The sequence below is a fragment of the Protomyctophum bolini genome (genome assembly GCF_963924005.1).
Source record: "Protomyctophum bolini genome assembly, chromosome: 16".
NCBI classification, from domain to species: Eukaryota; Metazoa; Chordata; class Actinopteri; order Myctophiformes; family Myctophidae; genus Protomyctophum; species Protomyctophum bolini.
In genome coordinates, this window is record NC_137877.1 from 5736201 (window position 1) to 5747202 (window position 11002).

Genomic DNA, 11002 nt, shown 5'->3' on the forward strand with positions numbered 1-11002 from the left:
GTTTTCCCTACACATTTTCTCAAATTTGTAACGAACAAAGCCTTGTTTACGTCCATCGTGTGGAGACACAGACACAATCATTGTTTTTGAGTCCATCTGTTATAATACACTTAGTTATAATGTAGTGATCTGTAGGCTACGATGGTGGACGATTAACCTTTGGTCTTAATGTTTTGTCTCACTGAAGGCTGCACATCACTCAACAACCTGGGATGGACACAGGTATGGTACATTATAAGATTAGTACACAGTCATGTACACGCATATTTCTTTTTTCCCTGCCATGCTGCATGTGGATTTATTGTGTACATGTGTATATATATATATATGCGTTTACATCCCAAGTGTAAGTGTGTGTGTGTTTCCATCTGTCTGTCTGTCTTGTCTGTCTGTCTGAGTGTGCACACGCCCACATGCATGTGTACGTAAGCTGACCCCTCTCTGGTGTGTGTGTGTGTGTGTGTGTGTGTGTGTGTGTACTGACAGTCTTTCGACACGGCGCACACACATACATGGCGGGCGGGTGAGACATTCCAGCTCAGACTCGTCAGGCTCGGACTCCACCGGCGGTGGTGACTCAGAGAGCTGGAGCCAGCGCTCCCGCACACCGAGCCCACAAGTTCACTCCGATCCCGGGTCGCCTGCCAACAACACACAGCCCCTGTGCGCCAAGGAGGTACTATGTCTGCATGTCTTGTCTTTTCCTCTATGTATACACAGCAAGAATCTTTTTGTAACTCGACAAGGTAAAAAAAAATGTAACCCGCAAAGAGTTACACTTGGTTACATTTCTCAGAGTTTAATGAATCCTCGAGGATTGCGGTGTTAGTTTCTATCTTTCTCTCTCTCTCTCTCTCTCTCTCCTGTAGCTCTGTTTGTGTGCCGTAGGGTTCATTCTCCACAGGGAGCAGCACGGAGGCAGTTGAGGGCAGGTGGGGGGCAGGGACAGAGTTATTAGGAATGTATGTGTGCCGGAGAGGAGCACGTGGAGGGGGGCACGAATGGGGGGGGGGGGGAGGGTGGGTCTTTGGCTTCAGGAATTAGAGCCTGGGTGTCATGTCAACAAGCTGAGGCTTAAAGAGGAAAGCCCTCTTGGGAGTTGGAAGTCGCAGAGATTCAGTTTCATGCTAACACTTCATCAGCGATTAGCATAACCCTTCTCTTTCAGCTCAGTGGCTGCATGCAACGCTATACGAAATGAGCTGAACTCTTGCTTGCGAATTGATTTATGTCAGATAAACCTCGATTGGTGTTTTGGACGGGTTGAATAATATAGGCCCATGCAGAACTTCACTGTAGATACTGGAATATACAGTTGGGCATAAAAGTCCCTTATTTTGTTTTTAGGTGTGGAATAAAGAGGGACAGTGGGGGTGGCTTGTAGGGATTGCAGGGAAACCTAGTCCTCTTTTTTTATGAATGGAAGGCCCTGTGTGACAAGCCTATTACTGAATGTGCACTATATCAGGCCCCTATAGAGAAGGTAAGGGAGGGGGACCATGTGTTTTTCATCTACGGGAGCGTTCAAGTGTCTCCCAAGGAGGGAGGGACTGGGTGGGAGGGGTTGGGGGGGGGGGGGCAGTTTGGAGCTTTGGACGCAGAAGCTCCAGAGTTCCAGGTAGAGAGGGAGGAGGGAGAGAAAGTAGGCGGGAGAGAGACGGAGTGAGGGAGGGAAGCACAGAGGGTACAAGAGATGTAGTGTCTTCTCTGGAAAGAGGGCGAAGGATGAGGGGAGGGGGTCACTGTTTGACTTGAGGAGTATAAGTTTAATTTAGCTCTGGTCAGCAAGGAGAGAAAGAAGCTGAGAGCGAGAGCAGAGAAGGAGAAGTTTGCTCTCCAGGAGTGAGTATCGTCTTTTATTTATAGTTTAAACGTCCTTTCTCATATGTTCTTTTTGTTCTCCTGGTTACCCAGCCAGTTGTTAAGCAAACAGTGCATGAGTCATTTGCAGTAATTGGGAGGGGGGTTGAGCTACTGTCAGCACAGATGTGGATACTTGAGCAACAGACTGTAGTGTAGTGAGTATTGAGACAAACTTGCTTGTTTGAAATGTCTCAAGATCAGCCATTATACAACAGTTTCCAGATACGTTTTCTGAGTGAATTGACGCAGAATGACAAAGTCAATATGCTGACTTTGTGTTTAATCACTTGCAAAGCGAAGGCCATGTTGCTATTTATGGCGTGTTAGTTGGCTTGGTTAGCTAAAGTGTCGGATAGAGGTCACAGTGTGTAGCTTTTGGTATGTGTCATCTCTTGGAGGCTTGAATTTACCTTAAACCTCCACATTCCTTCCTTGCAACCATCCACTAATTTGGTAATGGCTTCCTCCCCCCCCCCTCTCTCCCTTTTCAATGACAATGTGTGAGTGAAATTTGCATGTGTAGGGCTGTTACAGATCTACTGATTTTGACTGCATTCCTACAAAGATTGTTAATTTCTTTTTTTCCCCTTCTTTTTAGACAGATCATCCCTCCACTCAGTGGCAGCTGGATAAATGGCTCAAGAAGGTCCGAAAAAAATCTTCCAGTTGTGAACAGGATCCCAGAGAGCAGCACACCCAGAGCATTCCAGGAAACCTACCCTCTCCACAGAACCACAGAGCCCCGTCTCCGGCCAGATCCTGGGACAACAACCAGGAGGAATACAGTCCTAGTCAGAGTCCTATCCCCAGCCCGCAGTTCAACGACAACTACGGCTTCAGGAATAGCCCGTTGCCTAGTCCCGGCTACAGCTTCTGCCCTAGCCCGAGCCCGTTCCCCAGCACCTGTCCAAGTCCCGGTAGCCCAAGACACAGCCCTAACCCCAGCCCGGCTACAAGCGTTTGTCCCAGTCCGCATGGTAGCCCAAGAGCCAGTCGTAGCCCCAACCCCATTCCACGGCAAACTCCAATCAGCCCAACTCCCAGCCTTCCTCCTTCTAGTCCATGTCACTATCCTCAGGCTGAGGGCCCTCACCAGGAGAGCCAAACAAGGTCTATACACCATACCAGTCCCAACAGGACAAACAATTGCCAATGGTCTGGCCCTGTGCCCACTGCTGATACCAAGGCCAAGCCAACACCTAGACCCTGTATCCAGCCCCCCTCCCAACACAAGCCCAAGAATAAACCTCCACAAGACCAACCCCAAAACCAAAGTAAAGCTACAGTAAGAAATAAGACCACTCCTATTTTGAACTCTGAGAAAAGAGAAAACCACAAAGCAAGGCCTAAGCCTAATGTGCCACCAACCTCTACACACCTCGCTGTAAGTCTCAAAGCCAAATACCCATCGAAATTTGAGCAAACTCCCAAGCAACTGAGGCCTGGCCAGAGTTTCAACCCGAGCGACAGACCTACATATCAGCCTAGCTCAGGAACCAGCCTCACACTTAGAACAAAGCACTTACCTGCCCCTGCACGGGAAACCAGTGGAAAGGCTGGTCACGTTTCACATTCCCTATCTACCTCCAAAACTGCTGGCAATCCTGGTGACGGGCTGGGCTTGAGATCCAGCCCCAGTCTAAAACCTAAAACAAAGTCTTGTGAAGCCCAGGCCCCTGCAGTCCACGTCACTCACACTACTAAACCCACACGAAAGAAGCCCCAGTCCAAAGAACGGGAAGTGGACCACAGAGAGGTCGCCCAAGCCAAGGGAGACGGGGCGCAGAGAGAGAGAAAAGAGGACAGACAAAAGGAGAAGCCGAGGGAGAAGCAGAGAGAGAGGCACTACCGAAAGGAAGACAACAGGAGACTGGCGGAGGAGCAGCTACTGAGTCGTCCCTGGGTCCGAAGTTCAGAGGAAGAGGAGGAGCAAGAGGAGGAAGGTCTGAAAGAGTGTCAAGGGAGGAGCGAGGAGACGGGGAGGAGGACGAAGAAGGAGCAGCAGCAGAGAGGCGAGTCGCAGGCAGTCCAGCCCCGGCAGAGACCTCACACCAACACAGAGCGCAACCACCACCACCACCTTCGAGGAGATCCAGGTCAGCACCAGGGGCCGACGAAAAAGAGGAGTGAGGAGGAGGAGAGAGCGTTGCACCCTGCACCGGGCCCCTCGCCTCCGGCATCACACCCCCCGACTCATCTGATCCCAGCTTCGTCTTCGTCCTCTTCCTCGTCGGCGTCCGACTCGGAGTCGGAGTGTTGCGCCGACGTCACCAACAAGGTGCCAGCGGATTCCACGTCGCACAAAAGGCAGACCCCGAGGAGAGGCCACCACCTGGGCCCCGGGAGGCCCAGAGACACACACGGGCACAACGTGGTCATCCCCAGGGGTTCTTCTTCTTCGGAGGTTCCGGGCGAAGGACAGCAGAGCGCCGGGGCGCGCAAACTCTACACCCTGGTCCCTTTCGGGCGCAGCGAGCAGGCCACAGCCTCTTCCCAGCAGCGAGGGCTGAGAAACCTGGTGGTGCAGATAGACCTCTCCCTTCTGAAGAGGGTCCCCGACACCGCCAGTGCACCACATTCTGCCTCTTCGTCCCGCTCTTCGTCGTCCAAGGCTAAGCAAAGAGAGGCCATGAGGCACCTCGCCCCCGAGAACAGAGACAGTCGCCGGAAACGCAAGGTTGAGCATATATACATGATATTCTCTTTCTTAATGAAGTGTTTCATTGCACGACAGCTTTTGTGTATATGATTTGTGTATGCATTTTTCCATGTGCTAATATATGAATGTGTTTGTGCGTGCGTGTGTGTGTGTGTGTGTGTGTGTGGCCTTGACAGTCTGAGAACGGCGTGTCACACAGAGAAATAAAGAGGAACAGCTCTTACGGAAGTGACCAATGTCAGACGGAGTCTTCCTTTCACAAACCTCAACGGAACCTCTCAACTGAAACGATACACAATGGGTAAAGATCCTGGTCACATGAGCAAACACATACATACACAGGCTGTCAGAGGTTAGCATATTGATTACACACGCGTGCGTGCGCACGCACACACACACACACACACACACACACACACACACACACTCACACACACATTTGAATTATTTTATTTGGATCTGCACAAGAGGCGTAATACAATAGACCCAAACACTGATCAGAATTAGGTTATACATTATATGGTCCAATCAGATATAGCTGCTGCACATGCTTAACACACAGAGGGAAAAGAAGGGGGGGGGGGAAATATATATATATATATATATATATATATATATATATATATATATATATATATATATATATAGCATATTGTTGACATACTATTACTTGACACTACTAGACAGGATGTTTGTTTTGGGTTTTTTAAGCCACCTAGGGATAAATGAAACAACGCCTTCTCCAGATAGACAGACTGCCCATAGTAGCTGAGACAGAACAGTACACACACGTGACATTGTTAGTTAAAAGTTTCTTGACAAGATGTGGTGTGTGTGTGTGTGTGTGTGTGTGTGTGTGTGTGTGTGTGTGTGTGTGTGTGTGTGTGTGCGTGTGTGTGTGTGTGTGTGTGTGTGGTCTCAACAGGTACTTGGAGGAATATCTAGACAGTAAGAGACCATTGTCTCCCCTGTCACCACTGTCTGACAGCCCTGAGCCCCCCAAGTCCTCCTCCAAAGTGCAGAGCTCTGAACAGCATTACTCACATGGCCAAAGAGACAGAGATGGAGATTCTGCTGCAGAGGTAAAACAAAAGAAAACAATAAGAAAAATAATGCGTGTGTGTGTGTGTGTGTGTGTGTGTGTGTGTGTAATATATATATTCTATTTTAATATACCATAATATACTTCTTATATACTGTATGTACTGTAGTACTGGTCGACTAATGTTTGCTCTTCCAATGCAGCCCAAGATGGAGGTGGAGTGCACAGGAGTAGTAGCAGGGCAGCTGCAGCAGCTGGTGTCCGGTTCTTGGCACCCCCCTATGAGACAATCGGGAGGGCAGAAGGCCACCATACCCAGTCATGACCCGTAAGTGATCTCTGTGGTCCACTGTGTCCGCACAGTGGGCCGGCCGGCCGGCCGCGCATGATCCTAGAATCCCAGGCATATGCTTGTTATTTTGAGACAGACAGGATACAGACAGAGGCCCTTAAACTAGTCAACGTGACGTAAAGAGAGAGAGAGAGAGAGAGAGAGTGGCGACAACTCTGTTTACTCCAATCAAATAATACATTTACAGCAAAGCCGGAGCATGGAGTCTCTCACAGTGGTTCCTGGGAGTTAGCAGCAAACACTGCAAGGCAGTAGAGTAGAGTTTGCAGCAGAACAGATTATTATATCTCGGTTAATGTGACTGGAGAATTAGTGCCACCTACTGCTTATGTCCATGAACACTTTTATTAAAACATATTATTTAAAAAAATCCTCAAAGGTTCGCTAAAGTTTTCTCAACAATTTATTGAAAAACGGTTATTGCATGCTTATATTCTATGACATGTATTTTTGAGGGGGGGCTAGCCCCTCCTATATCCAGCTATTGGTGTAGATTTTCATCTTACACAAACATTAAATTCCCATTGAAAATGAATGGAGAATTTAACGTCATAGTGTCTGAGCAAATCGGTAGACTTTCGTCCTACACAAACATTAAAATGAATGGAGAATTTTACGTCAGTGTATGAGCAAATCGGCTTAGAGTCTATTTTTGTCTTACACAAACATTAAATTCCCATTGACAATGAATGGATAATTTTACGTCATAGTGTCTGAGCAAATAACATAAGAGTGCCCCTCACCTAACACGGGTGTGATATTTTACTTTTTTATTGCATTTCAAAGTATGGACATTGATTTGAAAGATTCACAAATTAAATTCAACCATCCATTGACTTTTTAACCGCACAATTTTAGCCAACATTGACTCCATCGTGAATGACCCGTTTTAACACTGCCATGTTAAAGTTTAACAGCCTTTGGGGGATGATGCTGTGTTTAAAAAGTGTGAATCACGGTCTCTGTGAACCTCTCTGTCCGTCCTCTCTAGTCCACACCACGCTGAGTACTACATGCACGAGGCCAAGCGGATGAAACACCGTGCCGATGCCATGGTGAGCTCTCTCTGACGTACCCAACAAAATACACCAAACTGGTGGTACACAGTACACAGTCGATTCCTGAGTGTTGTTTACATTTTTACTAAAAAACTATTAACAGTATTAGTGAAATAAATATCCTTTAACTCACCACCACCACCGTCCTGGATGTGCCTTTTGCCAGGTGGACAAGTTGGGGAAGGCGGTGAACTATGTTGATGCTGCTCTGTCCTTCATGGAGTGTGGGAAAGCCATGGAAGAGGGGCCGCTGGAAGCCAAGTCTCCTTACACGATGTACTCCGAGACAGTGGAGCTCATCAGGTGAGACAACAGTGTCAAATACTGTGCAAAAAAGGATGGCATGAATTCATGTCCTATTTTGTTTTGTACAGTATGTGTCTCGCAAAGGCAGCGAAAATAGCTGATATACAAGTATCACGTTTATTATCAATTTAGAGGTCAAAGTCAAAGTACGTTGTGTGAGCTTAGATTGGCTTTTTTCACTATTCTTGCATTTTTGTTAAAAGAAATTGTCAAAAACTATGAAAAGGTTATCCTAAAAATCGAAAGAGCTTGTGAGCTTTAGAACCATTGAAACACATCATTTTTAACATTTTGTGAAAACAAGGTTTTGGACATTGTTATGGACTGTCAAATATTGATCTACCAATTTAGTTCATGATTCTATGCATATCTCAATGTGACATTTGCCTTACACGCACTATTGTGGGTGGTCAGTCTCGGAACTTAAGTGTCACCCATTTCAGGGGCCCACACCCCACCTGTATAGACAAAGCACTGGTTTGCCCTGGCCAGGGGGCATGACACCACCTCTGTGTGAATTCCTGCTTAGAAATTAAGATATACAGTGATTGAAAGGGAGATCTTTTGGAGGAGACGAGCTGACTGAAAGGACATGCAAAGCTGTTGTTAGGGGAATATGCTGTCGGCTTGCTCGAAACTCTACTAAATAAACTTGGACTTCATCGTCTGTATGGACAATAAGATTTCCAGTTGACAGCGACGATATGTAGACCAGACATTTCACAGGCACATACTGTTGTGTACATAACGATGGACGCAAAGTGAGGCTGGCATTTTGTGGTTTCAGGTACGCTATGAGGCTGAAGAGCCACGCTGGCCCGGGGGCGAGGCAGGAAGACAAGCAGCTGGCTGTTCTGTGGTGCGTACGTCGCCCGTCTCTGTTTACACCTCATCCATCATCTGGCCGAGGAGGCACCGTCACATTTGCGATGAATTATTGTTCTCCCTCTAATGTTTGCTTGATCAGTTGATTGCCTAACTGTATGTTTACAACAGTTTCAGGTGTCTCGCGCTCCTCTACTGGCAGATGTTTCGGCTGAAGAAGGACCACGCGCTCAAATACTCCAAAGCTCTTCTGGACTATTTTAAGGTATTTTTTTTTCCAAATATACTGTATTGTTGCTTCACATAACATGCTTGAATTGATTGAAAGGGCTGGGTGGATTTAGATGGCTATATGATTCTTGATTCTTGATTCTTGTCTTTACAGAGTTCTCCCAAAGTGCCTATGACATCATCCCCTTTCTGGAATGACTCTGGAAAGTAAGCCGACAGCTCATTCTCCCCCTCCTCCCCCCTATTTGATTCAAATAGATATCCCTTCAATGTGTGTCTCTTATTATCTTTCAGTTGTGCATTTGTCTTTGCTCCCAGAGGTACAGGTGGACCACCCTCGTCACTCTCTCCCAACCCCAAACACCTGGGCCTAGGGTCACATGGGGGCAGCGCTGCCCCCTCCCTCATCAGCATTCCCCAACGTATCCACCAGATGGCAGCAAACCACCTAAACATCACCAACAGTGTCCTGTACAGTTACGAGTACTGGGAGGTGGCAGACAACCTTGCCAAAGAGAATAAAGGTGAGGAAGCCCAAAGGAACAAATCAATGTGCATGTTTCTAAATAGTTTGGGGGCATTTTTATGTTATTTAATCACTTTTTTCTTTATCTTTACTATTCATTCCAGAATTCTTCAACTACTTAAATACTCTTTCGGGGCCACTGACCCTCCATAGTAGTATTTCTCATGCTGTCCAGTACACCAGACAGGCTCTCCAGTGGATACGTATCAGTGCCAAACTCAACTAGCGAATCAGAGGATGCAACCCAGCCTGTCTACTGTCTGCCACACCAAGGCCTTAAACTGATACTGATATGTGACGAAGGCCTGGAGTCTCATCACTTTTGCAGCTTGACTGGGTTTCTCCAGGACACACTGCGCTGCCAAGTACTGGAGGGTGGTGGACTGTTATGGTGCCCATCATCATTTGGATTCTAGGGTCACCACCACACCCAGGGACTTATTGTGTGAAAATACTACAAACTGTGGCCTCTCTTTTTCCCCCAGCCTGTCTGAAAATGTCCCATACAAAAACAACAACGGTGACATCTCCGAACTCCTTCGAGCATTACCGAACCATGTCAACAATCGTTATAGTGGAATGAACCCGACCAAATGTGTGAACTGCGGATTTTAATGACTTTGACTTTTGCCAAACTTTCCATTGTGACTCAAACATGGGACGCTCACATTCATTTATTTTAGACCCGAAGAAAAGCGCTCTGACAGACTCATTGGAGTAATGTAAAACAAAGTGGACAGTGGATTTGGGGATCTTGGATCTTGTGAAATGAAATACCACTTCATCCAAAGTAGCAAACAAATCCAGATCTTTTGCCTTCGTGATTGATTTTTTTAATGACATTTGGACTTTTTAAAACTGTGATATTTTCACCTTTTGTGACTTTTTATTGTGCAATAATTTATGTATTTTCAGTTTTTATGAAAAAAAGGGGGGGGGGGGGGATCCTAAGCAACCTAATTGGTTGATTAGTCTAGAATAGAATCCAACATTGAAGATTTTTTTCTATGCAAAAAATATTTTTGTTGCTGTTTAAGTGTTGAATTGTGTAATAGATTGTATCTATGTGAAATGGAGCTGAAGTAGTACTCCTCTGGTAAAAAATTACTTCCAATCCTCTGTGAGAATTCTTTAGATTATTTAGTACTAGTACAACTTGCTTTCATACTGTCATAACATTAATCTACAGTCAATGTTCCTCTACATTTGGGTTGGGTGCTCTACCATGACAGAATGTGCCCCAGTAAAAGAAACATGGTGACTCCAGACTAAAAGATGCAGAAAGCTCTGCTTTATATTAGCCAGGAGGAGTTAGGAGTAAGACTAACATGTTAGTGCCTTCATCAGAGCATCAAAGACTTCAGTCTTTACTACTTTTATTCAAGTCTGGAGTGACGTCAGCACGTTTTTATGCTCTCCCATTGCAGAATGAATGTACAGTAATTCGTAGTATGAATAGAACCTTCAATTTAATCATATTGAATAAGTGAGAAAATTGATGAGGTGAGAGGACCCCGCAGAAGGCTCTACCATTTCAGAGTTAAGCTTAATACTTGCTCGCTTGCTGACAAGAACTGATTTTCAAGTGTGACAGTCAGTTATTTTCTGCAAGTGACACCAGCAAACTACAGACTACACAGAGTATAATTTGGATTAACATAGCTCAACGTTCAACGCTCGGCGTGGTGCAGTGGTAAAGTCCCTGCCCACGGAGGAGGTTGTGGGTTTAAATCCATTGTGGTGCATCTGACTTTGTCGTGGGGGGGTCGTGTTTGTGGGTGATATCGGTCGTTGCACATATTCCTACAGGCTGGGGCGGCACCTGTCAGCAGGGAGTATTTCAGGAGGGACTCCTCAATGGCACGTGACGTTAGTCAGTATAGGATCATACAACAGCATTGACAACACAGAAATACGTGCGGGGAGTCATTCATTGGCATACGACTAAATTGGGAATTTAAAAAGGCAGTAAAAAATGTTTGGGCTATAAATAAATAATTAAACCGTATAGCACAACAATAGCACAACAAATGTGCTATTGAGACCACAGAGGAAGCTATTTTCCAGGGGCAAAAATCCAACTGCCAAACCAAAAGCATAGTAGTGTGTAGTGGCTTTACCTTTAATTATGCCATATTTG

General features: G+C 46.1%; 1 protein-coding gene across 1 annotated transcript in view; it reads left to right on the forward strand.

Annotated features, from left to right (window-relative positions):
• The window catches only part of aff3 (AF4/FMR2 family, member 3), an 18698-nt gene extending 8101 nt beyond the window's left edge, over window positions 1-10597 (forward strand). Inside the window, exons 7-19 of the mRNA XM_080786124.1 lie at window positions 188-222; window positions 487-676; window positions 2462-4540; window positions 4699-4823; window positions 5448-5604; window positions 5768-5892; window positions 6908-6971; window positions 7141-7277; window positions 8068-8139; window positions 8277-8370; window positions 8491-8543; window positions 8655-8860; window positions 8967-10597. Of these exons, the coding sequence (XP_080642250.1) occupies window positions 188-222; window positions 487-676; window positions 2462-4540; window positions 4699-4823; window positions 5448-5604; window positions 5768-5892; window positions 6908-6971; window positions 7141-7277; window positions 8068-8139; window positions 8277-8370; window positions 8491-8543; window positions 8655-8860; window positions 8967-9088 (3459 nt within the window). The 3' untranslated portion in view covers window positions 9089-10597. The remainder of the gene's footprint in view (window positions 1-187; window positions 223-486; window positions 677-2461; window positions 4541-4698; window positions 4824-5447; window positions 5605-5767; window positions 5893-6907; window positions 6972-7140; window positions 7278-8067; window positions 8140-8276; window positions 8371-8490; window positions 8544-8654; window positions 8861-8966) is intronic.
• The last annotated feature ends 405 nt before the right edge of the window (window positions 10598-11002 follow it).